Source organism: Cyrtonyx montezumae, unplaced genomic scaffold (genome assembly GCF_038088225.1).
Source record: "Cyrtonyx montezumae isolate F1298 unplaced genomic scaffold, pur_monq_1.0 scaffold_57, whole genome shotgun sequence".
Lineage (NCBI taxonomy): Eukaryota > Metazoa > Chordata > Aves > Galliformes > Odontophoridae > Cyrtonyx > Cyrtonyx montezumae.
In genome coordinates, this window is record NW_027072064.1 from 193,100 (window position 1) to 220,968 (window position 27,869).

Sequence of the window (27,869 nt, forward strand, 5' to 3'; positions counted from 1 at the left end):
GAGCGGAGGATCCAGCGCACCACGGTTCCTTCCCACCCCTCCCTCCCTCCTCTGTTCAGACCGCACCCCTTTCGGGACGGTCCCACCCCTTCCCGTACAGTCCCCACCTACTCGGTGTTGGCTCCACCTCGCACGTTGTCTTGGAGACGCGCTCCGGTGGAGTGGTGTGACCGTTTTGGAACGCTCTGGCCCTATGGGACCTCCGTAGGAACCCTCACAGTTCACTCCCCGCTTTGAAAACCTCCGTAGTCCCTATAGCCCTGGGACCCCCGTAGTGTCCTCCGGCTCAGGGGGTTTCTGAGACCCTTCCTTCCGCAGCATGAGGCGGCGGAGGGAGCGAAACGTCCGGGAAAAGCCTCCACCGGTGGCCCCACCGGTGGCCCCGGAGGAGGAGGAGCAGAGATCTGAGCAAGGTGTGGGTAAGGCTGAGCCTACTGAAATGGGGAGGGTGAGGGGCTACAGCCCCCCCCCCCCCCCCGCCCAACTCGCACACATCTACTGTGTTCTTCTGCAGAGGAGTACCAATGCAGTGGGCTCCTGGAGCAGGACTTGGCTGAGCTCTGCGCCCGGGCTGGCATTGCCTCCGTCCCCATAGTAACCGTGCAGCCTTCCCCTGCAGCCGGTGAGGGTCTGGGGGCAGTTGGGGGGGCAGGAAGGATTGGGGTTTGGTTCCTGAGATGCTACTCCCCCTGCAGCCGAGGGTCCAGAGTCCTGCAGCCAGGGCGAGCGCTGCATCCAGGTGGAGCTGGAGAACAACGACGACCCCTGCAGCGTCTGCAGGGTCTTCCTGCGAGGTGGGGGAAACAGCACTGGGAAGGGGTGAGCCGTACCAGCTCCCCCCCTCCTCCACCCCAGGGTGGCTGAGGTCATGGTTGGAGGCTTTTCCCCCATCCCATCTTTTGCATCTACCAGGCTGGAAAGTGGAGGAGGAGATGCTGGGTGTCCTCAGCAAGTGCCTGCCCGCCCTGGGCAACCTGCAGACACTGCAGTGAGTGTGTATGGAGGGGTGCGGGTGGCCCCCAGGCACTGCCCTGTAATGGGGATGGTCGAGTGATGCCATCTGTCCCCACAGCCTCTGGAATGCTGGGCTGACTGACTGTATGCTGCCTGCACTGGGCACGATGCTGGCGAGGTGCCCCCAGCTCTGGTAGGCAGTCAGGGAGGGAGGGCAGCTGGCAGTCTCACAATTAATATTAAGAACATCTCAGTGCTGTTTGTCCCCCACCCTCCAGGTCTCTCAAACTGGAGGGGAACCCTTTGCTGAAGCACTCCTTCCATGTGCTGATGGGGACCAGCAGTAAGTAAGTGCCAGTTCCTCCCTGTGAACAGCACTTAATGGGTCCACGGCTGCAGGGTAACCCCTAATGAGCCCCCCCACACCTTCACCCCAGGCTGTCCCATCTCTCTCTGCGCAACAACTGCATTGGTGATGCGGCCGCACAGCTGCTGGGGCAGAGCCTCTCCACCCTGAGCTCCTCCAACCGCAGCCTGCTCTCGCTGGTCCTCAGCTTCAACCGCATCTCTGATGTCGGCGCAGGGCACATCGCTGAGGTGTGGAGGCTGTAGGGCTGGGGGTGCAGCTGGGTGCTGCCCGTGCCCCCTCCCAGCACCTTTCTCACCCCCCTCTCCCCCAGGGATTGCGCTGGAACCGCTCGCTGCTCTCCTTGTCCCTGGCACACAATCACATTGGGGATGCGGGGGCCCTGAAGCTGGCGGAGGTGCTGCAGCCCTTCGTGCTGACGCACAAGGAGGTGGTGGAGCGGAGGCGGCTGCTGATGGAGACGCAGGGACAGCTCCGTACAGTGAGCACTGGGTGTGGGGTGGGGGCTTTGCGTTCTGGGGCCCCTATCCCTGAGCATCCTTCTTTTCTGCATCGCCAAGCAGGCTGAATCTAGCAGTGTGTATGCCCTGAGTCCGCAGGGCAGTGTGGCTGCAGACAAGCTGTCTCCGGCCAAGCAGAGCAGGGGCACGACCAAAAAGAAGGTGAGGAGGTGGGCAGCCAAGATGGGGAGGGGGGGACTTTGGGTACTGAGAGGGGGCAGTGCTGGAGCCATGCCTCAGTCTCCCCAATTCCCAGTACAAGGAGGGGGTCACAGGGGATCCAGCAGTGCTGTCCAAGGGGTGGAGTGGGGCTGAGCTTGCTGCTCTTTGCAGGAGCTTTTGCGGAAGGAAGATGGCAAGCATAGCAAGAAGAGTGAGTGAGGGTGCCAGGGGGGCATGCTGGGGACTGCTCCTGCCACAGCTCCTCCCACTCTGCTCCTCCTGCAGCGATGCACACCCCAGACCCCCGACCCAACCGCAGCCGAGGTCTGAAGAGTGTCATCAAAGAGAAGCACATCACTGAAGTGAGCAAAACCGTAGGTCTTTGAGAGGGAGGACACCTTTTGCCATGACCCCCACATTCTCAGAACCCCTCCCGATGTGCCCAGGCATTGGAACCACCCGAGCCCATCCACCCTCTGCTGGAGCCAGGCTGGCATCGTGATGGGAATGTCATCCTGCCTGGGAACCGGGTGTTGCTCAACCTTAACCTGTCTGGTGAGTGTGGGCCTGGAGGAGGGACTGGCTGCAGCATGGCCTCATCCCCACGGTCCTGTCCTCCCCCCACAGACAACCACATCACAGAGCATGGCCTGGGTGCATTGCTGGCTGCATTGGAGAGACAGCAGCAGGATGGAGCCGGGGGGGGGCTGGGGCTGATGCGCCTCTCGTTGAAGGTAAGCTGGGCACAGGGGGTCTGCTGGCAAAGCAGGGCTTGGCCATATTCCCTCTGCCCTTTCCCTAGAGGAACAGCTTCCCCTCCACATGTGAGGCCTTCACACGGCTGCAGGAGCTGCTGCAACAGCGGGACACCCTCCCCAAGCCTGGGGGGCAGAAGGAGGAGCAGGGCCTGAGTCCCTGAGCCCCACGTGTGAAGAACAGTGGGCTTTTCTTCAAAAAATAATAATAATAATAATAACAACAATAAATTTCTTTACCATCGGAAGGGTGAAAATAAAACAGATTATACAGCATCGAACAGCAACCAGTCAGTCTTGGCTCTATTATATATAATATATATATATATCAGACACCCCAGTGCCGGCCTCGCCTCTACGCGTGGGACGGGCAGACCCTGCCCCTCGCCCCAGCCCTGGGGGCACCGCTGTCCCCCGTGGGGGGGTGACACAGGGGGGAGGGAGGATGGGGGGGGTGGTATTTACACGACGGGTGCACATACGTACATATTTATAGTCAGCGGGGAGCGGCGGGCCGCAGCACGGAGAGGAACAAAACAAAGTGCATTTATACAGACTAGATCCAGCGCTCGCGGCCAGGGGCGTAGGGGGGGGCAGGGGGGGGGGCAGGCCAGGGCTGCCATGCAGGGTGGGGGGCCCAGGGGTCCTGTGCTCCCTCCTTCCAGGGGGAGCCCCCAGGCTGAGGCTGGCACTGCTCCTAGCCCCCCCACCCCGGGGGGTGGAGGGGGGGGGCTGGTGGGCAGCTTCCCCAGGTTTTGAGTGATTGTGGGGGGGAGACCCCCACCCCGCACCGTGGCTAAAGGTCGGCGGTGTGCGCGGGGTCTTCGGCCAAGGGGGCTCTGCAGCCTGGAGGGGAGGAGAGGACGGGGTGAGAAGTTGGAGTTAGGGGGTGCCTGAAGCTTTCCCTCCAATCCCAAATGTTCTAAGTGTATGATTAGGAAGAGAGAGAAAGGGGAGGGGGATGGGGACAAGATACTAAAGGGAGAGGGAGAGAACGGGGCGAGAGGGATGGCGAGGAGGATGGCAAAAAGTGGAGTGATGAGGTGGCTGGGGAGATGGGGAACAGAGGGAAAGAAGATGGGGGTGCGGCTGCTCACCTGGGATGTTGGTGCTGTGCCCCTGCAGGCTCCGCAGGGAGCGGGTCAGGGGGCTGTCACCCTCGGGGCTGTGGGGTCTCTGGGACCACCCCTCCATCCCAGGGGCTGGGAGCCCCACGGGGGTGGTGTCTGCTGATGAGCTGTGCCCCAGGGACTGCAGCAGCTCCCGGTGAGCAGCTTCCACAGCCTGAGGAGCACCGAGGAGAAAGGGCACGATGTAAGGGTGGGAGGCACGGGTTTGAGGTTCTCCCTGCTGTATCCACCCCAGGTCGGGGCTCACCTTCAGCCTGTTGAGCTTCAGTGTCAGCTGCTCGATGGTGCGGAAGATGAGGTCAACATCACGGATGGGGCCGGGTGGGTCCGAGGGACCTTCAGCAGTGCTGGGCCTGGGGGGGTCCTCAGGTGGGAAACCACAGGGGGGTCCTGGAGATGGCACAGGCTCGGGGGGCCCGGTGGGCATGCTGACGTAGAAGTAGTTACCTGTGAGGGAGGGGAGGGGCAGTGTTAGCGTGGTGGGGGGCATCAGGGCTGCGGTGGCACTCTGCCCTCAGCTGTGGGGACAGCCCTTGGGGACATGGCTCCCTCCCACCCCTCCCCAAGGATACAGCACTCCCCCAGGGAACACATGCCCCCTGGAGGACATGGCTGCCCTCAAGGAACTGGAAGGTATAATGGGGAAACACAGCACTGGGAACTCAGGGACACCCCCAGGTAGGGATGGGGGTCTCTTTACCATCTACATTAGCTCCGCCTCCTTCCTGCAGCTCAGTTTCTGATTGGCTGCTGCCTGACGAGGGCGTGGCCTCCTGAGCACCCTCCGCTGGGGCTGTGCACCCCAAAAAGAGAGGGGGAAGGGAGAGGGAGGGAGTGAGCTAGCCCCGCCACCAGCACCCAGCACCAGCACCAATCAGCATCCCATCACCAGCACCCATATACCAGCATTGGTCAGCATCTCAGCATCAGTCAGCACCCCAACACCAATTAGCACTTCAGCACCAGCACCCATCAGCTCCCCACCACCGGCACCCAAATACCAGCACCTCAGCATCAGTTAGCATCCCACCACCAGCACCCATCAGAGCCCACCACCAGCATCCCAGCTCTGGTCCACTGAAGCTCATGCAGAATGACCCCAAATCCCAGCGAAGGTGAGGGTAAGGAACAGTCCCCAGGTGCCCTCCCTCCCACCCCGGCCCAGCTGGGGACTGTCAGCTCCCCATACCTTTCCGGACCACCTTGTAGCTGCTCTGCTCCTCAGCACACACTGCTGGACCCGGCTCACTCTGCTCCTCCAACCCCGCTCGGGGCTTTGGCTCCTCAGCAACACCGGGGGCCTCAGCCAGCACTTCTTGAGAGGCTGAATCCTGGCTGGAGAGCACCGAGTCCCAGGTATGGGCACCCCCAATGACCGACGGTGTGGGTGTCAGGTCGTCCTCGGGCTCCGTGTCACGGCTGGGCAGGAGTCGCCGCAGGATCAGCAGCCGCAGGTTCTCCACTGGGACAGGGGGAAAGGAGGGTTGGGGGAGGTTGACATCACAGAGTGGGGCCTCCCCACTCCTCCTGAGCACCACTCACCATCCTCCAGGGCTGCCTCGGCCAACCCCTCGGCCCGGCTGGGAACTGGCAGTGCCAAGCGCATGGAGGGCTCTGGGAGAGCATCGGACACCTCTGCGTGCAGGGGTCCAGCAGGCAGCTCTTCCTCCTCTACCTCGCTGCTCTCTGGCTCCTCTGGCAGTGCTGAGGGCTGCTCCCTGCCCAGTAGCTCTGTGGGATTGTCATCTGCTGCAGGGAGAGGGGAGAGCTCAGGGTTGGGTCCCAACCCCAGGGACAGATGGGCAACTGAGCACGGGGAACCACCTGAGGAGCTCTCCTCCACTTCTGCTGCAGAGTTGCTGACTTGGGATAGGATGGGGGAGACATCAGGGTCCTGCAACACCAGGCTGTGAGATGGAGAGGGGTTACACTGGAGGATGGCAGTGATAAGGGGCCAGGAGCCCTGGCAGCTGCCTCTGGGTCTCCAGCAAGTAGCTCCTGCAGCAAGGAGAACCCATGTTCCCAGCCCCACCAGCTGGAGACACCCAGCAGTGCCACCCAGCACAGACCAGGCTCCAGCCCTGCTCCCAGTGAGGCCGTGCTGCTCACCTTGAGGCTGCCATACGGTTGGGCTCCGGCATCTGGCGCTTTGGGGGGAAGGTGGCATTCCTCATGGCACTCTGCACCGCCTCCTCTAGCACCTCCATCCACCTGGCCAGCCCAGAGCACCGTCAGCTCCTGGGGGGGTTACACTGGGGAGCCCCCTCCCCAGCCACACGCTGCCCTCGGCACCAGCACCCCTTTAGCCCTTACGTGTTCTTCTCGGAGGACGTCAGTGCCACCAGCTCATAGATCTGGGGTCCCAGCTCTGACGTGCAGATGATGAAGAAGGCTCGTTTATCTGCACGGGGGACAAAGCAATGGGAAAGGTCAGGGTATGGCAAAGGACACTCTCAGGGGACAGGTCCCCTGTCACCCCCCCACGTCCTGCTGTCCCCTCTCGCTACCTGTGGCTACGGAGCGGATGAGCACCGAGTTGAGCTTGAGGATGGGGCTGAAGGTCTGCTTGTTGTCCAAGGAACCCAGAGCTGTCTTGCCATGACACTTGAGCACCAGCTTCTCATCTTGTTTCTGTAGCAGCACCAGGAGGTCCTCAAGGAGAAGCACGTGCAGATCTACAGTGGAGAGCAGAGAGAAGAGGCTCAGGGTTGCACTCGCAGTCCAGGAAGAATGACTCCGAGGTCACCATGTCTCCAGCTGGCACAGCCTCAGAGGGTCCCCAGAATGCCACCAGGGCTGGAGGGACCTGTGGGAAGGTCCATACCCACGGTCTTGTCCTTGCTGATACGCCAGGTGAGTGGCCCTTCATGGATCATGCGCCGGGAGGTGAGGTCCAAACTCTGCAGGAGTCAGAGGGCAGCAGTGAGCACGCTGGCAACGGTCAGCTCCCCCCTGGTCCCCAGGAGCTGGGATCACCTTGAACTCGGCTGCTAGGGGGTTGCTGGTCCTCTCCAGTGAGGTGGCATCCAGGCGTTTCTGATAGCCCTCCAGCCGATGTCGGTTTTCTGCTTGCTTCACCGCTTCATTCACGTACTTGAGGATGTCCCGGCATTGGTCTCGGGCCCGGCACAGCTTGTCATGCTCCGAGGTGCCCACTAGAGCAGGGTGCAGGTCAGAGGGAGCAAGTGTTGCCCTGGGACCTTCAGCACTCACACCCACGGCTGCAGACCGAGCCCACACAGAGCCAGCCCAGAGCTGATGGAGGGGAGGAGTCCCCCCAGCACCCACCCATCCCGGCTGGACAGCAGCACACCCTCCTCACAGCCCTCAGATTGGCTCTGGGTGAGAAGAGCCACGAGTCCTTCAGCTCCTACCCTCAGTGTGCTTGAGGATGTTCTCCAGCAGCAACGGGTACTTGGTCAGGCGTTGCATTTCTGAGATGATCAAGTCCTTGAGCTGCAGGCGCCGGCACTGAGGATTGCTTTCTGCTTCCTAGGGCAGGAGGAAGAGGATGAAGGCCCTGGGGTGTGAGCAGGGGCAGTCAGGAAGGCCATGGGGAGAGAAGCAGCCCAGGACTGGACCGAACCTGCATGAAGATCTGGAAACGGGTCTCCTTGCGCTGCTTGGTTTTGATAAGCTCCAGCGCGATGGACTGGTAGGAGCAGAAGTCGGCAGTGACCTGCTGGATCTCCTCCTTGGCCAGACCATCAAACTGTGGGCACAGAGGGATGTGGGCTCAGGCATCCACAGACCTGGCCCACCTCGACCCCACCATGGCTCTCCCAGAGCGACACTGGGGAACAGCATAGGTTTCTGTGACAGTAGGGTCACCTCTGCCATTTGTAGAGACACCTCCAGCCCCCTCTGCCCACCCCTAGAGGACATGATGTCCCTAGGGCTGGTGTCACCCTGTCTCCTCTGAGCAGCCACCCCTCCTTACCCGGGACAGCATGAGATCCCCAATTTCCTTGATGATTGGTCCTTCTTCCCGGAGCTTCTTCATGGATTCGGAGAGGGAATCTGGAAGAGGAAGTGGGAGACCACAGTGAACTTTGACTGCTGCCATGAGTGAAACTGAAAGTGGACTACAAAGGTCTGCAGGAACCAAATAGCCCAGCCAGACATGAGCACAGGCAGATCCTGGAAAAACAGGCCCTGGAGAGCCCCCAGCAGAGTGAAATGGGGCTAGAGTTGGTCACTGCGCAGCACAGGTCAGTGCTATCACAATCTGCTGCCACTGCAGGAAGGTTACCAGGGCAGAGGGGAGGGAAGAACTTACTGTGGATTTCAATCACATCTGGGAGGTTGGGGAAGAGCAGTGCCAGCTCCTCCCTGGACAGCAGGCTCTCCTTCCTCATCCGCTGGTAGAAGAGGAGGTCGAGGACTCGGAGGATGCGGAGGTGAGAGACCTCCGTGGCAAAAAGCTCTGTTGAGAGGCAGAAGGAGTTGAAGATGTCCCTGAGGCACCTCTGCAGAGGCAGAGACCCCCAGCTTCTCACTCCTAGCTCCTCACCATTGATCACTTCCTGACGGTCAATCTCCTTCTGTGGCAGGCTGGCCAGCAGCTCCCGGCCCACTGTGTGCTGCCAGTTCTGTGCATCTAGCTCAGGCTCCAGGTCTGAGAGTTGGCCCTGTTCATCCTCCAGCAGGTGAGGCAGGAAGGGGTCGGCACCAAAGCCCAGGCTGGGTGACTCAATGCTCCTGGGAGGATGAAAAGCAGCAGTGGGAGTACTCTGCAGCCCCAGCCCCCGGTGAGCCCGCCTGCAGCACTCCCAGCACAGCCAATATCTACCTGGGCCCTATTTCGGCTTGAACCTGGGACCTTCAGCACAAGAAGCACAAGCCTCTGACTCTTGAGCTAACAGACTAGGTCCCCCAGCAGCCATCTATATAGGTCGATTAAGCTCCTGCGTGAGACACAAGGGAACAGAGGTGCCCCCTAACCCCTGGGATGGGGAGCTGGTGTTACGCAGCACTTTGCCAAGTGGAGGCATCTCTGGGGGCCTCCCTCCCTCCCTCCCTTCCTCCCAGGGCAGCCCTAAACATCACTTCCCCTGGTGCTCTATCAAGGCCCAGAAGAAGCTAAGAAGATCCCCTCTAACACCCCCAGCCCCCTCTACAGTGACCCTCCTGCTCTGTAGGACCCAGCCCTGGAGGTCGCGGCGGGCTCGGGGTGGTGACGTAGAGGCAATGGCAGCAGCAGCCGTGCCACTCACCTGCGTCCCATTTTCGGTGTGTAGGGGGGGGTGGGATTCTCCAGAGACCTGGGGAGGGATGGGAGCATCACCCATGAGACCTCGTGGCACCCACAGGGCACCCTCCCTCCCAACACAACACAGTGCAACCCTTCCCACAAGCAAATCCCTTGAGATGAGGGGTAAGTGCCACCCATTGCAATGCAGGGCTCAGGGCACAAACGTGGTTGAAACCCAATTCTCACTGGTTTCTCATGACAAACATCAGCTGTGAAGCTCTGCAGGTAGGGACTGCATGGCCAGGGCTTGGCCTGGACTCTCAGGGCTTGCGCCCAGGAGGCAGGATCCCAGCTCAAGGGGTGAGGCGCAGAGCCCAAACACTATGAGCAGGGACTGGACTGTCCCAGCTCCCTCCTGAGGGCCACAGGTACCCCCTAGCCCAGCTCTGCTGCCAGCTCCCACCTGGTGGACAGGCTGGAGGCAGAGGATGATGCCGACTGGTGAAGCCTGGTGGCCTCAGCTGCAGCATCCATGTCCACGTCGCTACGGGAGCGGGGCACGTTTTCTGCTTTCCGTGATTTCTTCATCTCTTCACGGCCTTTCAAGCTCTCTGAGCGGCCCAGCTTGACCTCAGCACGAGATCTGCAGCAAGGAGACAGAGCTGGGAGCATCAGGCTGAGGGATGCACAGGAAGAAAACACGGGGTTCTGGCCAAAACCACCGTGAGACCACCGAGGGCAGGAATTGCCCCCCCAGACCCCTCCTACCCATCAGCCTCCAGCAGATCCTCTGGGAAGCTGCCAGTGGAGAGACGCTGTGAGCCGGGCTCCTGGCTCTCATAATGCTGGTTGTTCTCAAAGTGCTGGATAATGTTCCTCACATTGCCGGGTTTGACTGCTAGGGCAAAGAGAAGGGAAAGATCCCGGTGAAGGAGGGCAGGAGGAAATAGATGGTGGCATTGCTTCCCTCACTGTAGGATGTCACCAAGGCCAACACTGGGGCTTCCCCGGGGACATCCAGAGTGCCCATGGGGCAGCCCTCCTCCCTCCCCACAGCCCATCCACTACCCGGTGCAGCAATGCTGGGAAGACAAACCAAAACTGAGCACGTGAGATGAATGGCAAATAAAAGAAAAGGGCTTTTACCTTCGACAGGGGACAAAGGGACATGAAATGCTGAAAGGAAAAAAACAAAAATGAGATGTCAAATCAATCCTGCGTATCAACGGCGGAGGAGGCAGAGTGTGTGTGAGCTAATGGTATAAAGAACTGAAAGCAGGAGCAAGGGGGGAACATGCACATGTGTCAGAGCACACATGCATAGATGCATACGTGTGTCAGAGCACGCCCTCCACTATCTCAGCCCACCCAGTAGCTCCTGGCAGCCTGTAAGCTCGCAGGAGGGGGCTGTGAGGATTAATTTCAGGGTGAGTGCAGCTCAGCTCCCTTCTTATTCCCTTCAAAGCCATTTGGGAGCAAGGTTGAGACAAGAGGTTTTGAAAGGGGCTGGAGGGGGAGAGCACAGGTGGCAGATGAAAAGTGCCTGCTATGGGGTGCAGAGTAACCAAGGGCCACCCAAAGACAGGTGGCTGCATATCTCCCAGCAGCAGTGAGCTGAGTGGCTCAGTGACCCAGAATATCCCGATACTCACTGCTCTGGGACATTTTGGGCTTTGCAATGTACTTCAGGATGGGGTTGCGCTTCTTGTCTTCCATGGCATCCTTGTCCTTCTTCGTGCTGCTGCTCTGCTGGGACACCAGAGAGAAATGCTGGCATCACAACGTGGGCAATACATCACAGCTCTTCCTCCATCCCATCCACACGCTACAGAGGGAGCTGTGAGCTGTGAGCAGGGTAGAGGCACAGCAGCCATGACACCACCCACCTTCTTGGCCTTGGGGAAGAAAGGCAGCCACTTGTCCTTGTCTGGGAGGGCCTGTGCCTTCTCACTAGTGCTGGCCACGCGTGGCTCTCGGCTGCGGATGCCAGTGTGGTTCATGTATGTGCTGAGGGCAAAGGCCATGGGAGAGCTGCAAAACAAGAGAGTGTAAGGAGAGAGGGCACCAGGACAGGGCACCGCACACTGGGGGGCAAGAATAGAGCCAGGACATCCTGTAGGGTCTGGGGTGACAGAGGGACCACTCCTCCCTGGCCAGGAGACACCAGGGAAGGGACAAGGAGAACAGAAAGGCAGCATCCTTCAAGGGGGTGAGGAGTTGGGGCCACTCCTTCCCCAGGGTCTGACATCCTGACAGCTCCCAGGGATAAAGCTGACACTGGGACAAGGTTCTGCAGGTCAGCATGGAAAGGGGGTGCTCCAGCACTTCCTCTCTGAGCCCCCTTTCCTTTCCTTAGCCAACAACTGCAACTCAGTTGCCTCTGGGTGCATGCTTGCCATGGCTGACGGTCACTTACCTCCTGTCCTCTTCATATTTTGACCTGCAGAGAGAGATGGGAAAAAATAAAGGAGTTTGTTTGGGTCCCTTTGCTCACCCTGGGCAGGGTGCTCTCCCCATGCTCTCTGCAGCCCCAGCACCCCCAGCTCCTGCCACCAGCACCCCCAGCTCCTGCTCCACATTCTCCTTCCTGACCTCAACCAGCACACTGGGGAAGCAGCAGGACCAAGCAGCCCACACTCACAGGATATCACCCAGCTGGGCCAGCTGCTTCTCGGCCACTTGCCGCTCCTTCTGTGGGTCCCCATCCAGGTCCAGGAGGTCGTTCTCCCCATACAGGCTCCCCAGCCCCATGGTGCGCTTCGTTCTGTGGGCACATGGGGGTCAGTGCCACAAGGAATGGGGGAAGGTATGCTGAGCTCTGTGGGGTGCCCATCCTAGTGTCACCTGTAGTCCTGGATCTGCTCCTGTATCTCGGGCATCACCATCTCCTGAGCTTCAAAGAGGGCAGCTCGGACATCGTCCCCATTCCGCAGGCGAGCCTCTGGGTGACAGAAGAGGACAGGCAGTGTCACCAGCCATCCAGGAAAGAGCAGTGGGGACCTTCTGGCAGCCCCTGAGTGCTCCTCACTCACCAATCTCAGCCAGAAGCTGCTCCGACACCTTCACTCGGAGAGGCTGCAGAGGAAACAGCACAGTGTGTGAAGGAGCCTGGGTCACATCTTGCATGCCAAAGCCACACTCTCACAGCTCCGAGCTGCAGGGTGAGGGTGCTCCTGCACCACCACTGTTTGGCATTTCTGCAGCAAGGGGGTGTGAGAGCTGGAAGTCCCACACTCCCAATGCACAAAGCACCCAGCACTCACTGCAGCACCCACAACACAGACTCCTCTAGAGCAGCATGCTCTCTCCAAGCAATAGGTGCCTCAGGAATAGAGGGCAGAGCCTGAGCCCCAGCCCTGCCTCTATGACCCCTGCTCCGAGCTGTCAGGCGGTGGGGCTGCTGCCATTGTGCAACACCCAGGCAATGCTTTACGCAATTTGCACCGAAGCAGAGGAACCAGCATCAGCAAAGCACTGTCAGTTGCAAAAACATCATTATAAAAGGACCCTCATGCACGAAACAGACATGACACTGAAGCATGATGCTGGCTTTCCAGCTGGCTCCCTTCCCACCCCCTGCAGACACAAGGACCCTGGTGTAGGCACACACAGCCTCTGCCCTCACCGCATTCCTGTCCAAGAAGATGTTCCAGATATCCTTCCCCAAGCCCCGGGAATCCTTTGCTGTTGTCTGCTGGCAAACGTCTGCGCATAAGTAGAAGAGCTGCAAGGAGGGGAGACCAGAGGTGGGCAGCGAAGAACGAGGAAGGTTTAGAAGCAGGAAGGTGAAACACCCAATAGAGCAGCAGCCAGACGGCCATGAAACAGGAAACGACTGTGGGGGTCTGGGAGGGCAGCGCCTTCCCCGCGTCACGCTTGAGAGGAAGGGGAGGACGTGTAACCCTACACTGGGCTTCCCTCACTGCTGCACAGCTGGGGACACGGCTGCCAGCAGCTGCCTGAGTCCCTCACACAGAGCCTGCACCTCAGCAATGCGCTCAGCAAACCAGCAGCACTGGCAGGCCCCAGGGATGCAAGGAGGGCATGGATACACCGCCCCATTGGCATTTCTCCCAGCTTGCTGCCTCCAGTTCTTACCAGGGGGCTGGGATCTGCCTGGGAGAATATGTAGCGCAGGAAGACTCCCAGGTGTGCTGGTCGGGACTTCAGCTTGCCCAGATCCTGGAAGAGGGAGTCGCACTGCGGGGCCCGAAGGAGAAGCATTGGTTAGGAAGGAAGAGAACTGACTTGTCCAGAGCCCCGTGGTACACCCCTGAGTGAAGCTCAAGCCCCTCCTTCCCATTTCCCACCAGCCCGACCCAGGACATCCCCATCCCCACCACAGCGATGGCCTGGCTGGTGACAGCTGTCATCCAGGAATGCTCTCAGCACGGGCTGGGATGACTGAGGCAGATGAGGTCACTGGAAAGCTTCCTCCACGGGAGGATTTCTAAATGCCACTGCTTCCTGGGTGCCAGGGCACACAGCCACAAAGGGAGGAGCATGGGAGGAGTGACAGCCCTGTCTCGTGACCTTGGCCAGCTGCCCCCAAAGAGGTGGGACGAGAGCCAAGAGCAGCTTGGTGCCACTACCTCGTTGTTGAAATATCCCGGATCGTAATCCTCCTCTGGCCCGATGATCAGAGGTCGTCCCGTGCGCTCTGATCCCTACAGGAGATGGGGGAAAGCGCTAGAAGCCGGACACCAGCTTCAGGGAGAGTGGGGACACTCGAAGGGCCATCATCACCCCACTATGCTGGGTGATGCTGTGTGCCCAGGGCCAGCACAGGTCCTTTCCTACCTGCTCAGTGGCAGGGGCAAAGGCAGTATCAGAGCCCTGCCGGCGATGGTGCTGGAAGAGGCGGGCAGTGATGACTGGGGAGGTGCGTGGGCTGTCCAGGCCGTGGTCAGAGAGGACTGAGTTGCGGTTCAAGGAGATCTGTTCAGGGTGACAGTGAAGGTGTCAGGGAGGACAGGCTAGGGATGGCACTCATCTGCCTGACAGGAATGCTTAGGGCTGTCTCAATGGCTTCAATGGGCCCGGCGAACTTGGAAACCACATAAAGCCTTCAGGACCTAGGGACCCCTCATTTCTGAGGCAGCAATGTCAGGATACACACTGCAAGCCCAAGCACTGCAATCTCAGCTCTGAAGTGTCAAGAAATTCAGCTTGTTCAGAAGGTAAGCAAGTAGCTACAACTCCAAAACCACGTCCTTGGCTCCTAATGATGCAAATACCCCTCTAACTGCACCCTTCCGTTGTTTTCAGCCACCCCAGGTGACGTTTAGTTTTAAATAACACTTTCCCTTGTTGCTGCCGGGGCCCAGCAGAGCTGGGCTGTGCTCCCACCTCACTGACGGAGGGGAATCGCTCCGTGCCCGACTCCAACCCACTGTCACCGTCCTGAGAGTCCAGCGAGAGGCGGCCTGGGAACAGAGGAGAGGCTTAGCCCCATGTTCAGGACTGTCCTGGGCACAGTGCATAGCAGGGAAGGTGCAAACTGCCCGCACCACTCACCTTCTGCTGTCCTGAATATGGCCACACCAGAGTCACTGCAGAGCCGCCCTGAATCCTGCAAAGATGAGGGGGAAACATGGGACCAGTGGGGTGGCACCCAGCATAGGGAGACACCCTGGCACAGAGCAAAAGAACACCCAGCTGCAGCAGCTCCCACTCACCACAGCAAAAATGGGAAACCAGGAACACCAGCACATGGCACGGCCACACTCTCCCAGCTCCAGAGGGAACCCAGGACACCTTAAGCCTGGTAACTTCCCACAGAACTTGTGCCCCTCACTTACCATGGAGCCACTGGTCTCCTGGCGGATTTTGAGCTGCAGCTGGCTGACCCGCCGGCGTGCTCCCTCAATCTGCTCTCCCACCACAGTGCCAGGGTTGCGGTTGTACGCCTCGTAGAAGCGCTGAATGAGAAACAAGGACGCTCACAGTGGCCCCAAACTTAACAGCCTGTCCTGCTGCTCATGGGAAGGGGGCAAAGACACAGCTGCTGTGTGGCTCAATGGGACGATGTGTGCACCAAGAGCTCCTGTGGGCCAGACAGTACCCAGATGCTGCACATCTCCTCCAGGTACCAGTGCAGTTTGGCTGGGATGCTACAGACTGCTGCGAGAGCCCATTAACTGGGCATCATGAGCAGGAGACAAGGGTTGAGAGTTGAGCTGCTCCCATTTCCCATCAGCTCAGGCAAGGGACAATCCAGCCCAGGATTCACTCCTGGAGGAGGAGAAGCACTGTACCTGCAGCTCTGCCTCCTCCTGCCGCAGCATGTTCCGGAGAATCTGCGTTGCGTGCTTCTGAACCTCAGGGTCCTGCAATGTAGGGTGGACATGAGACAGGCTGAGCTCTGCCAACAATGCAGTGCAGCCTGCAGGGAGGCAGCGGGCTGGGTGGGCAGGATGCATTACCTGCAAGGGTTTGGGGCCAGTGATGCGCTGCGGTGGGGGGAGTGGTGGGGGTGGAGGTGGTGGGGGGCAGGCAGGGGCATTGCGGGGTGCCCCTGCCGTGCTCACATCTTGCTGGGAGTTGGAGAGCCCCACCGATGGTGGTGGGGAACCCAGAAGTGTCAGGGCCACGTAGGCACCAGCTGAGGACACCCAGGTTTGGAAGAGAAGGGAAAGAAAAGCTCCTGTTATTCACTCCTTGAAACATCAGGCAAGAATCACAGCAGTGGCTGAGCATGTCCCTGTCCCTGTGCGCCTGTGGAGGACTGAGACAGATTTCCTCATCTTCCCCCAAGAACCAAGCCCTGCCCTCGGGCATGATGCTGTCCCTCCCCAGCTGGGGATGTAGCTTTGTCCCCAGGAGCAAAAAGGGGAAAGCTCTGCACCCCGAGCTCAGAGCAGTTTCTGGCCATACTCACACTTGATCAACTTGACCACCTCAAGGTGGGAGCTGTTGGTCACCATGGTGCCGTTCACCTGGCAGAGGGAAGGAGAGGACAGCTGTCAGCTGGGGACACAGTGACAGGGGGTGGCGATGTGGGCCATGATGCTCACCTTGACTATGCGGTCCCCCTCCTGCACCCCAGCCTTCATGGCAGCTCCTCCTGCAGGACAGACAGACATCAGGAAGGGCTGTGCAGCATGATGTGAACACCACCTTCCAGCCCGAATAGCCACTGTGCTGCTAAGGCAGCCACAACCCAGCCCTTCCCATCCCCAGCCAGACCCAGGTCCCAGCATCCGCAGTGACTCCTACACATCCCAGAGCACCACGTGCATCCAAACACTGGAGAGGGGCCCAGCAGCAGTGCTGCTCTGATCCTCTCCCCACTCTTACTCTGTAACAAAGCCACTGAGGCTAAAATACAGGGAAAATTATCTTTTCCTCAAGCCAAAACCGAGAGGAAATGTTTCCATGAGCTCCGACTCCAGGCCAAGGGGCTGAGACACAGCAGTGAGCTCCAAAAGTGGAAAGTACACAGGATCACTGGGATTCTTTTGGCTCCTAATGCTCTCACTATTGGCAATGAGTGACCTGGGTGGGCATCCCCACCATCCCATGCCTGGGTGAGGTGGGTGCACGTGACCACACACCAAGCAGCGTAGCCAGGGAAGGTCCCTGTCCCATTCTCTGTCTCTCTGGATTGAGAGGCATGGAGGGGTCTCCCTCACAAAGCTCCTGTTGCAGGAGAGAGGAACCCCAGCACAAACCTGCTCTTGAAATCTGCAGTGTTTTCCCTTTCCTATATTCTCATTTTTCCTGGCTTTCGGGCTAGAGGGGGGAAGGGGGAGGAGGTGGGAACATCCGCTGTAAAATAAGCAGCTCATTGTCTGTCTAAATTGCTGCTCCCAGCCCTGCCACCCCGCAAAGTCATTATACTGCAAAACCAGCAGCATCTCCTGCAGCACAGTGCCAAGAGCCACGTACTGCTGGCGTGTGTTTACCCAGGGCTGCCGGAGGGAATTCCCCACCCACCCACCCACCCATGGTAGTAGCACACTTAACCTGTCCCTGCCCAGGGACACCCAAAACCCTGCTGCATCCCGCATCAAGGGAAAAAAAAAAAACCCTTGGTGCTATGTTTCTCCAGAGGCACTGAGCAGGTGAGGGGATCCCGAGGTGTCCCCTGGCTCCTCTGCTCTCTCACCTGGCCGCACCGACTGGACGAGGACGATACGGTCCCCGCTGACGGTGAAGCCGAAGCCATGCTGGTCCTTCTGGATGATGACACAGCGCTGGACCAGACCTGGGGAGGGGGAGGAAGGGAAGCAAGTGAAGCTCTGAGCCATGGCTTTGCTAGAATGCCTGATTCTGGGGGCTACAGCAGCACTTGAGGCTGCAGTGTGGACCCCTGTGTGCTCCCCAGCCTTTCAGTGCCAGAATATCCCTGCTGCAGGGTGGAAACTGTGGTTTACGGGAGCACCAACCCCACACCCACAGCTTCATCTCAGCCCGGGGGACGTTTCAAGGCTGTTTGAAGCCTGCTGTGTGAGAATACCTTCCTATCCACACACTGCGGATGGATGCAATGCAGCCCAACACCACTAGTGCTGGGGGCTGCCAGCTCTCAGTGCTGTCCCCAATTGCAAGAACCCACCTGTGGTCTCGGAGGAGTCAGAGGGCTGACGGCGGTGCCCGGGAGATCTCCGCTCCGAAGACGAATCGCCCAGGGAAGACAGGCTGCTCAACCTGCAGGGAGAGCGTGGTTGGGTTGACAGAGCAGTCCCCAACCACCGCTGGGACCTGGTTTCTCCTCGGGAACAACGCATGCCCAGTGCAGGGAAGCAATGACATCTGGCACCCACCTGCCCCTTGGGAAAGTGCTTCTCCCATCCCAGCCCCAAGGGATGCTTGGGGGGGGGTGGTCAGGGAGAGCAGCACAGGGGACAGGCAGGGGGACAGGTGTGTCATGCAGCACGCACAGCCGCAGGGCTGCAAAAGGGCTGATGGCAGAACAGGGAGGAAGCTGCGAGGAATGGAAGAGAGATGGACAGACAGACGGACAGACAGCAGACAATTCGGTGATGTTCTGCACCCCGCTGAGCCTTGTGGTCCCGCAGCAGGGTGCAGGATGGACAAGCTGCCTGAGGACTCTGGGGCATTGCAGGGATGCAGCGCATCCCCTCGCCTGGTGCTGGAGGGATGGAAGCAAGAGGAGGGGCCCCAGACACTGCCTCCATCCCCAAATGGACACACAGCTGCTTCCCCATCCCTGATCCTGCCAGCGTTGCAGGGCCATGCTGGAGTCAGGAGTCCCAGAGCACCAGGAGAGTGATGCTGGGGCTGCAGCACCACTAGCAGGAGCAGCCATGGGTCTGTGCCCTTTCCCCAAAGGCTGCAGTGAAGCGAGGGTGCAGTATGCGAATTCAGGCAGCCCCGACCCGGCTTACCTGGGCAGGCGCTGCCTTTTGCTGCCCGCTCTGCTGCCAGCAGAGCACAGACCCCAATGGAGGTGGCACAAGACCCAGAAGACAGCGGTGCAGGAAGGGGGAAAGAGGAGACAAACAGATCAAGAGACAGAGGGACACATGGCACAGCCAAACTCTGTACTGCTGCCCTGCATCCTGCAGGACAAGCAACCTCCATGAATGCAAGGCACCCCAAGACCCTCTGCTGCCACTCTGGGGGCAGCCAGTGGGGTCCCTGCACCACCCAAACCCCCACAGGATCAAAGTCGGAGCCAGTGCCAGCCCGAGAGCCCCGCTGCCAGTTTCCAAGACTCAACAGCTCCAAAACCACAATTACAGGCATTGAGTAATTCGCCCCTTTCCATGGGATCAGCACTCTCCTCCTGCCCTGGTGCCATGGGGCTGTGGCAGAGAACCAGCTCCCCACGGGCCCTGGAAGAGCCTCACTGGGGGTTGCTGGGGCCATGCTAACTCCGACCCTATACATGCAGCCACAGAGCAGAGCCACTGATCCACTCAACAACATCTGCCTTGCTGGAAAAAAATGGGATACAATCAGAAGGACTTTGGCAGGACGGAGCCCGGGCACATTTGTAGGCTGGAGACGCAGGGGCACGACACCAGCGTGATCCTGGTGCGATTACCCATCAGGATTACCCACAGGATTACCCTTGGGATTACCCATGGGATTACCAACAGGCAGGCACGGGGCAGGAGATGTCTTTATTAAGGCCAAGTTAGGATCGGCTCTTTCAGCATCACCCCATATGCACAGACCCCAGAGGGACTGAACTGTGAGCCCTGTGCCGTGAGCCTGGCAACTGGAGCTACACAGAGCCCAGTGCACCGAGCTCACAGCCGGATCCTTCCCGGACAACCCACGGCCCGCCGGGCCAGCGCCGGCTTATTTCCATCTAAAAGAGTAGTTTAATTCGGCTTTGCATAAGCCTCTTCCTAATTGACTTACAGGGAGCCAAACCACGCCTGTTCTGAACCAAAGTCTGCGCCAGCTCAACCGAACCCTGAGCCAGGCTGCAGCAAGCGTTGTGATTTCTCTTTTTGGGTCCATTTCTCTGGGATCTGGGGCCATGCAGATGCTTGTCTCAGGGTGTGACAGGCGGCTGGGCACACCGACGAGCTCTGCTGGCCCAGTGCTGGGGAAGACATCACCTCCTAAATCTGCAACCACAGAAACATCAGCCCTTGGGTTTTCCTCAAAGATTTCACTCTGGAGTCCTCCAGGCCCCAAATTCTGCGGTTGTGGGGCTGACTCACGGAGCGCCCTGACTCATTGAGGCCTCACGGCTGCCAGGGTCCGACCAGCCCTGGCCCACTGTCCCACGCTCTGCCGCACCCGGGGCAAGTCCCACTCCTGGACTGACGTTATTTTCCCCAGTTCTGGTTATTTTTAGCTCAATTATCATCTCCGGGTGGGACGTCCCCATGATAGCACACTGGAGATGCTTCGTCCCTGTAGGCACCGCAGCAGCCTGGAGAAAGTGGGCACTGCCAGCATCACCCGGCTCTTTCCTAAGGCAGAACTCTGCTTCCCATGGGATAGGGCACTGTGGGCAACTCAGCTTGAAAATGGGGGGGGGGGGGGAGGGAGGAAAAAAAGCTCATCACCCACGCTAAAGAGAAAACACCCCCGGCACAGTGAGTGCTGCCCATGCAGAGCAAACGCCACAATTAAATGATTAAGAGAGAAACAGGATCAAACCCTCAAAGTGGGTCAGGCTGCAGGCAGCACCGTGCAGCTGCTGGCTCCGGCCTGGGATCTTTTTTTCCTTCCCTGTCTCCAAATGGCTGCTCCCTGTAGTCCCCTCCCGGGGACACCGACGTCAGACACGTCGGCACGGCACGCTGCCTGGCCAGAGCAGGACGGGAGCTACCAACCATATAAATAAACAGGGGATAAAAGAGGCAAAAAACATCACTCAGAATTGTGCACTTCGGTGGGATGGGGGGGGGGGGGGGGGGGGGAAGGAGGAAAAAAAAACAACCCAACTTGGAAAGGGAATGGGGATGCTCGCAGTGTGATGCTGCGCCGATCACCCACGGCCCCACTGAGCCACACAGCCCTTCCCCTCCCGATATTCTGGGGCAGGAAGGAAGGAAGGAATTTCAGCTAAAAATGATTCAACTTCCTCTCCTTCTCCCTCCCTGCAGTGTGGCACAGGGGGACAGCGTTGACCCGGAGCAGCCAGACCAGCACGTGCGCATCGCATCGCATCACCCAGCGGTAGCACTGTGGGTTGGGCACAGAGCAGTGCCACTCTCCCAGCACAGAGCCGCAGTGTGACACCTTCAGAGTCCAACACTGCTCCAGAGCTGATGCACAGAGCACTGAGCCCTGCTCAGGGAAGCCAACAAATGGGAAGCGTGGCCCCATCGCGCTGCTATACCCATGCAGGAGCCCTCCAATCTCACTGGGTTTTCAGCAGCCAACCTGTTTGTTTTCTTCTTGTTGCTTTTAATTCCGAGGGAGAAAAGCAAAGCAAAGCAAAGCCTGGCCCATGGGTATCAATTTTCCTTTTGCAAATCAAAGCCTCACGTCCACGCCACGCCAAACTGAGTTTAAATCTCTGGGTACCTGCAGCAACCTTGCTGCAGCAGACAGGATTCCACGGGAGCTTTGTTTAAATTAAGATTTTTAATTAAATGAGAAAAAAAAATAATTAACATGAGTGTAGCAGCCCTTAATGGCACAGCAGACTCCATTCGGAGTCTTAATGGCACACTGCAAATTCTGGTAATGCCCATTCCCTGTGGGGACTTTGGTGACAGTGACACCAAAGGTGTGACCCAGAGGGGTACACCAGAGGGGTGAGAGTTTGGCCACAGCCTGCAGGAAGGTCCTGGTGGGGACGTGGACACAGTGGGGACGCCTCGAGTTGCACCAGCTGTGCCAAGCAGGGCAAGGGCTGGGAGCAGAGTGCCCAGGGAGCTCCTGTTGCTCAAGAGCTGCACGAGGGGCTGCAGAGATGTGCCACAATGATGCTTGCAAAGCACTCTGCACATGAACTGTGCTCCACAAATGCTGCGAGGCGTTGGTGCTGCCGGCGGCACTGAGTGAGCCCGCACCCATCCAGCCCTCCCCTCCCACAAACTCTGTTGGGAGAAGCATCTGTCATCCTTCCCCTCCCTGCCCGCAGCATGGGAGTGCAGAGGGCAGCAGACAGGGAAGGCAAAGCCAGGCTCCGGGCTCCTACGAAGGAAATATCATTCCCATGTGGCTCTGCTGGGAGTGCCCACGGTGCTGTTTGGCCCCAGCAAACCTAGCGTGGCCGTGGTGGTTCACCCCAGAACCAGCATGAGGTGCAAGGCAGCGAGTGAGGCACAGAACAAGCTGCCCTGCGGGGATGCTTTCTCCCTGCCCTCCCACCTTGCACACCACGCACACCCTGCGGCACTCGTTCCGTCAGAGCAGCACGAGGAGCTGCAAGGAGCAGAGCCAGGAATGGCTCACACAGGTCGAGGCTGGAGGCTGCAGAGCAGAGACCAAGCACCATCATCCTCACACATCCCCTGCCCACGGTCTGGCACTGGGATGGCACTGGGACAGCACTGGGTGGCCCTTTGCCCGCATCCACCTTGAGGCCACCCCTCGACAGTAAACTAGAGGGAGAAACTCCTCAATTTCCCACCATTTCACCCATTTTCAGGTTGCTTTTGTGCTGGAGAACAGCTCCCGGGGCACTTGAGGCTGCTGACCTCACGGAGCAGCGGGATGGCAGCTATTTAAGGAGCAGTGAGAGGCATTAAACCCCATACCAGCTCCAGGTCACAGCATGCAGCACCTCCATCTCTGATCCTGGCCTCATCACCAGCGAAGTCTGAGGAAGAGCCTGCCGTGTGGTTCTGCACCTATGCTCCATCCCAGACACTGAGCACCAGGTGGGATACAGCAAGGAGCACCCATCTGCACTGCCTGTGTTGCTGTTTCCCCAGCACTGAGTGCCCCAAACTGCAGCCACAAAGCGATGAATGGATGAGCTGGGTGCTGTGATGGGTTCAGAACAGAGCACAAGCACACAAGGAGGGCTCCCCACAAACTGCAGCCTGTTCCCAACCTCCAGACACCCGATGGAAGGGCAGCATCCATACGCTGGCCCACTTTGGGGTTGGAGGCAGTGGGAGGGCAGTGCCCTCTGCACTGCACCATCCCCACCCCTCTCCCACCTGGACCAGGTGGAGAGTTACTCGATAGTGCTTCTCGCTGCTCCTTTTGGGCCACAATTGCCAACATCATCCTGCTGCTGCTTGAGGCTGAGCTGCATCTTTTCAGGGTCCCCATTCTGGGGCCAATGCAGCGACAACTGCAGCACTTCAGCCACCCCTCAGAGTGCTCTACTGGGGGGTCCCACCCACAGCCACCCCACGGTCACACAGTTCAGCCGCAGGGGAGCTGCAGCCACACCGTGGGAGCTCAATCTATTGGCGAGAATTAATTAAAAATAACCCAATGCCAACCTGAAGGCAGACAGAACCCAACAGAGGGACACACTAAGGGACGTGGGGACACACCAAGGGCACCCAACCCCATGCACTGTGCCCCAGTGCCAGCACCCTGCACCACTGTATTAGCTCAACCCCGGCGCCCAGAACCACTGTGTCCACTCAGCCCCAGTGCCCACCACCACTGTATCAGCTCAACCCCAATGCTCAGCACCACTCTATCAGCTCAGCACCAGCGCCCAACACCACTGTGTCCACTCAGCCCCAGCACCACTGTATCAGCTCAACCCCAGTGCCCAGCACGACTGTACCGGATCAGCTCCAGTGCTCAGCACCACTCTATCAGCTCAGCCCCAGCGCCCCGCACCACTTCATCCGCTCAGCCCCATCGCCCAACGCTGCGATACTCTCCGGGGATCGGTGCTCCACGGTGTCCCCCCACCCCAAGACCCCACTGGGAGTCCCCCCCATCCAGCCGCAGGGCCGCTCCGTGGGAGCGGGGCCCGACCGAAGCGAGGCCCTCGGTCCCCGTACCTGTCCGGGGCGGCCTGCGGCGGCCTCACGCTCATGGTTCCTCCGTGTCCCCGCGGCCGCCGCCCGGCGCCCCTGGGCCGCAGCCCCGCTCAGGGCTCGTGGAGCCGCCGCCCCGCGCCGGCCGCCACCATCCCCGGCGTCCGGCGGCCCGCGGCGGAGCGCGGCTCGGCGTTGCCCCGGCTCCAGCGTCCCCCGAGCGGCCCCGGGGAGCGCGGCGGGCCCGGCCCGGCCCGGCTCGGCCCGGCTCGGCGCGGCGCGGCTCCGCTCGGCGCGGCCCGGCTCGGCGCGGTCCCCCCGCCCCACCGCCCGGCGCTGGGGGCCGGGCCGAGGGAGAGGCCTAGAGCCCTCCCAATCCCCGGGCTCGCCCGGCCCTCGGCCCCGCCGCTGAGCGGGCAGAAGCGGCGGGGGCTGTGCGGGAGGGGTGGGGGGGTTTAGGAAACGGCGATACCCGGATATCGGGGGACCCGGGGGGGTGGGGGGGAGACAGCGGAATTCTACGAGGTGTACGCGGGTGTAGAGGGATCCGGAGGGTGTGCAGAGATTTGGGGACCTTGCAGGGATTGCGTGGGTTTTGGGGATGTGTGGGTCTTGGGGGGGGGGGGCGGGACACGGTGGATAACGTGATATGGGGGACTCACAGGGATAGCAGGGATTCGGGGTATCCGTGAGGATAGAGCAGATTTGGAGAGTGAAGTGGGCAGAACCTATCTGGAGGACCTATGGGGAGAGCAGAGATAAGGGGAGAGCAGAGATTTGGGGACCTGCAAGGATAGCACGGGTTTTGGGGGGATGTGTGGGAGTGCTCCGGTATTTGGAGGGCTCCTGGGGATGGAACAGATCTGGGGGACATGTGGGGATAAATGGTTCTGAGAGGAGCAAAAGGGACGGCAGAGGTTGGGGTGTCCTGAGGGACACGTGGGGAAGTGGGCAACACCGATGTGGGGGACACATGGGGACACCCAGGGATGGGGGATCTGGAGGGACAGCACAGATCTGGGAACCCTCAGGGACTGGTGGGTCTGGGGAGGACACAGTGGATACCCCAATATGGGGCACCCGCAGGGACAGTGCGGATTCGGGGCACCCATGGGGACAGTGACAGAGCTTATGTGGGGGACCTATGGGGACAGCAGAGATTTGGGGGGACCTATGGGGACAGCAGAGATTTGGGGACCACAGGGACAGCCTCAGTACTGCAGACCCATAGACACACCCTGGCTATGGGGGACCCTACAACCTGGTGGCACCTCCCATGTCTCAGTGTCGGTGTCGATTTGCAGATTTTGGGGTTCCTCCTTCAGAGGATTCTGGGGATCATCCCAAACTCCCACCACCCCAGGGACCCCACAGGTGTTCTGTGCCATGCAGGGATGGCGGATGGGGCACGACAGCCCCAGAACAGTCCCCTTTCCCTCTGCAGATTTCCCAGCAGGGAAAATGTGGAAAAGTGAAAATGAAAATGAGCTGGAGCCATTTTCCAGGAATTCCTGGTAGCGAGCAGTGGCTGCTGGGATCGTCCCCCAAACCCATTCACCCCCCACCACCCCACTGTACCCCACGTCCCCTTTGCATGAAGGGGGCCCAGTGGCAGACCCCGAAGGATCTGTGGTGATGGTGGCTTTGGGGTGCTGCCAGCGAGACAACCACAGCCCTCTGCAAACCACTTTATTTCCATTCGTGTGGGTGGTTTGGGGTTTGGGGGCCACTGTGCCCCCCCACACCCACCCTAGGGTGGCTGCAGAGGCCAGCTGGGGGGCCGGGGGGGCACGGCACGCTGCGGGGGGGTGAAGCTGGTGGAGGACAGCCTGCTGCTGCCTTTCTCCCTGCCCTCCAGCTGCAGCTTCACCCTCTGTGCCATGGCTGTGCCACGCCGGCCTTCATCCTCATCCTCCTCGTCCTCCTCCTCCTCGCCATCCTCCCTGGGATGCTCACCCGTGAGCCCCCCCCCAGCCATGGTGTGGCCACCGAGGAGCCCAGGGGGGCAACGGGGGCCCAGTGGGAACGGCTCTGATTTGGGGAACCCCATGGGAGAGGGGGCTCCCAGCTGGGGGGGCAGCAGTGGTGCGGGGTGTGGTGGGGGGTGCAGGACAGGGAAGGGGGCCCATTCACGCAGCGGAGGGGGCAGCAGCGGACAGGGGAAGGCAGCCAAGCGAGTGAACTCCTCGGGGCCCCCCAGGCGGCAACAGGAGCCCCCCAGGCACGGGGGGGACATGGAGCTCAGCCCTGTGAGCGGCAAAGAGACAGAGCCCCGTGAGATCCTCCGGGTGCTGAGACCCCCGCCTGCACCCCACATCGGCACCATTGCCTCCCCCCTTCTCCCTTCTGCAGCCACTGGGTGCTGCTGTGGGACCGGTAACGGCTGTGGCCCCACTTGCATTCTGCCCTTTGCCTGCACCCAAGGGGAGAGCTGCAGCACCCATTGCCCCCCCAGCACCCATTGCCCCCTCAGCACCCATTGCCCCTGACCCCCACCAGTGACCATCATCATTCCCAGGATGGGCACACCGTGCATGTCCCTTGCCCTGGTGCACATGACCCGTCAGTGCCCCACACTTACGGGACTTCTCCGGTGCCTCGGGGAGCAGCGGGTGCCGGGGACCCCGGTGCCAGCCCAGCGGCTCTGCCAGTGACCTCCGGCTCAGCAGCGCATTCTGCAGCAGCTGTGGGGGACAGACAGGGACGTGGCAGTGGTGGGGATGGGCAGCTGTCCCCAGGGCTGTCCTCGTTGTGCTGGGACTCTACCTGGCTCGGCAGGGCTGGGGGCACGGTGCCCGCCAGCAGTGGGGGGCAGCGCAGATCCCACAGTGGGCAGTTGATGAAGATGAGTTTGCTGAAGTTGAACTTGTAGGTGAAGCGTTTGCCCTTGGTCTTGTGCAAGATGCGCTTGTTGTAGTAGTACCTGGGGCAGGGGGAGGGGGTGTTAGCAGCATGGATGGAGGAAGGGAAGGAGGGAGATTGGATGGATGGATGGATGGATGGATGGATGGATGGATGGATGGATGGATGGATGGATGGATGGATGGATGGATGGAGGGAGGGAGGGAGGGATGGAGGGATGGACATGTGAGAGCTTTGCAAAAGTCCCCCCCATCACAAGCTGAGAACCAAGAGAGCCAAAAGTTCCCAAGCCACATCCCCACTGTCCCATTATCCCCATGCAGGTGGGCTGTGCTGCATGGGGGTTCAGGGTCAAGTGTTCCTGTGATGCCACATCACTGAGGGCTCTCCGTGTCCCAGAGGGCTCTCTGTGACCCGGCAGCACCTGAGAGCTCGGCTCAGCTTGTCGTAGTTCATCTGGGGCTTGCACTTCCTCCGGCCCCACAGCCGTGCCACCTCATCGGGGTCCTTGATGACGAACTCCCCGTACTCGCCCTGCTGCCAGGCAATGACATGGCGGAACTCCTCCTTCTGCAGCAGCTCCAGGATGAAGTGCCAGAGCTGGATCTGTCGCGAGCCAGGGCTGGACTCGGCCTTGTATGCCCAATCTGGGAAGGCAAGCCCTGCAGGGTGGGCAGTGGCTTAGAGCCCTGAGACTGGGGACATCACACCCCAAGCTGGGCTCTAGCCTAGGGATCACAGCCATGTCCCCAGCCCAGTAGACAGCCTAGGTCTGTAGGGAGAAGTGCAGGATGGTCCCAGTCTCTCCCAGTTTGGCTGCACTGGTACTCACCTGGTACCCAGTAGGAGCCGGGCAGGGCGGGCAGCCCTGGGGCAATGCAGCCACACTGCATGCTGCAGCCTGCGGGCAGAAAGCAGAGGGATCATGGGGTGAGAACCCAGCACTGGGGATACACCCAGTGCCGGAGGATACATCCAGCACCAGAGGATGCTCCCAGCACCAGAGGATACATCAGGGAATGCTCCCAGCATCTGTTGGATATGAAAGCAGGAAGGACAGGCGGATGGAGATGGCACCCTGAACACAGGCAGGTGAAAACCCTCAAAATTTGCCATTCCTTCTCTCTTTCAGAAGCATCAAGGTGAGAGCAGAAAGCAAAGCCCCGCCAGTCCCCGTGACCGCATCCTGCCCCACTCACCTGCAGCACTGTCGGGGACCTGGTCCTGGGCAGAAGCACATGGGCAGAAGTGAGAAAGCATCTGAGGGTCTTAAGGAGAACCACCTCCATATATACAGGGAGGGGATGGGTAGTGCGTAAATCTTCTTACCCCCGTCAGGAAGCGAGAAATTGCTGGAAGGGCGCAGCACGAGCTGCAGCTCATGCTCCCAATTTGCTCTGAGAGAAGGGGGAATCTGGGGGCACGGAGCAGCCCCATACCTGGTGGTGCCCATGGTTTATTCAAGGGTGAAGTGAGATTGGGTGAAATAAGGAGAAAGAGGCAATGGAAGTGCTGGGAGGTGGTGGTGGCCCTTTTTTGGGCTGTGAGCTCCACATCGGCCCCGGCGCCGTCCCAGGAGGGTAAATAGAGCCGGGGTAGCACGGGC

General features: G+C 60.0%; 3 protein-coding genes across 8 annotated transcripts; 1 reads left to right on the forward strand and 2 right to left on the reverse strand.

The window, feature by feature from the left end:
• Positions 1–319: 319 nt before the first annotated feature.
• Positions 320–3,019, forward strand: LRRC71 (leucine rich repeat containing 71). The gene is given in 15 exon segments (XM_065748927.1): positions 320–419; positions 515–622; positions 696–794; positions 913–988; positions 1,073–1,147; positions 1,233–1,301; positions 1,392–1,551; positions 1,635–1,802; positions 1,885–1,983; positions 2,155–2,194; positions 2,269–2,345; positions 2,430–2,561; positions 2,564–2,598; positions 2,600–2,717; positions 2,786–3,019. Coding segments are annotated over 15 exon segments (1,473 nt in total). The 3' UTR covers positions 2,903–3,019.
• A 141-nt stretch (positions 3,020–3,160) lies between these two features.
• On the reverse strand, positions 3,161–23,661 carry ARHGEF11 (Rho guanine nucleotide exchange factor 11). Of its 6 annotated transcripts, none has more exons than XM_065748970.1 (41): positions 23,426–23,661; positions 17,623–17,714; positions 17,173–17,271; positions 16,079–16,128; positions 15,943–16,000; positions 15,488–15,666; positions 15,320–15,391; positions 14,864–14,983; positions 14,580–14,634; positions 14,412–14,488; positions 13,863–14,000; positions 13,655–13,729; positions 13,161–13,262; positions 12,688–12,786; positions 12,095–12,137; positions 11,907–12,003; positions 11,704–11,826; positions 11,479–11,502; positions 10,949–11,093; positions 10,715–10,808; positions 10,209–10,238; positions 9,831–9,957; positions 9,526–9,705; positions 9,085–9,132; positions 8,382–8,569; positions 8,148–8,294; positions 7,809–7,888; positions 7,455–7,580; positions 7,243–7,360; positions 6,845–7,023; positions 6,693–6,768; positions 6,376–6,543; positions 6,182–6,269; positions 5,978–6,079; positions 5,693–5,775; positions 5,411–5,617; positions 5,058–5,330; positions 4,569–4,661; positions 4,116–4,315; positions 3,836–4,022; positions 3,161–3,584 (listed from the first exon to the last, which is right to left on the reverse strand). In XM_065748970.1, exons 1-41 carry the CDS (start codon positions 23,458–23,460, stop codon positions 3,535–3,537), a joined length of 4,527 nt encoding a protein of 1,508 aa, XP_065605042.1. In that variant the 5' UTR covers positions 23,461–23,661; the 3' UTR covers positions 3,161–3,534. The 6 variants fall into 6 exon arrangements, with proteins under 6 accessions (XP_065605042.1, XP_065605039.1, XP_065605041.1 ...); XM_065748967.1 differs by having other exon boundaries at positions 9,831–9,960; XM_065748969.1 differs by having other exon boundaries at positions 10,715–10,811.
• A 1,490-nt stretch (positions 23,662–25,151) lies between these two features.
• On the reverse strand, positions 25,152–27,156 carry LOC136056638 (ETS translocation variant 3-like protein). The gene is made up of 5 exons (XM_065748928.1): positions 27,096–27,156; positions 26,688–26,925; positions 26,168–26,324; positions 25,983–26,085; positions 25,152–25,648 (listed from the first exon to the last, which is right to left on the reverse strand). The coding sequence occupies exons 1-5, from the start codon at positions 27,154–27,156 to the stop codon at positions 25,152–25,154; spliced, it is 1,056 nt and encodes a 351-aa protein (XP_065605000.1).
• Positions 27,157–27,869: the final 713 nt, after the last annotated feature.

Bases quoted from the DNA above. Each gene is read 5' to 3' on its own strand.
- ARHGEF11 (XM_065748966.1), bottom strand. From the start codon at position 23,460: ATGAGCGTGAGGCCGCCGCAGGCCGCCCCGGACAG. The intron at 17,715-23,425 runs GTACGGGGACCG...CTCTCCCTGCAG, and splicing joins CCGCAGGCCGCCCCGGACAG to GTTGAGCAGCCTGTCTTCCC. The intron at 17,272-17,622 runs GTGGGTTCTTGC...CCCCCTCCCCAG, and splicing joins TGACTCCTCCGAGACCACAG to GTCTGGTCCAGCGCTGTGTC.
- LOC136056638 (XM_065748928.1), bottom strand. From the start codon at position 27,156: ATGCAGTGTGGCTGCATTGCCCCAGGGCTGCCCGCCCTGCCCGGCTCC. The intron at 26,325-26,687 runs GTGCTGCCGGGT...CCCCTGCCCCAG, and splicing joins AAGCTGAGCCGAGCTCTCAG to GTACTACTACAACAAGCGCA. The intron at 26,086-26,167 runs GTAGAGTCCCAG...TGTCCCCCACAG, and splicing joins CCCCAGCCCTGCCGAGCCAG to CTGCTGCAGAATGCGCTGCT.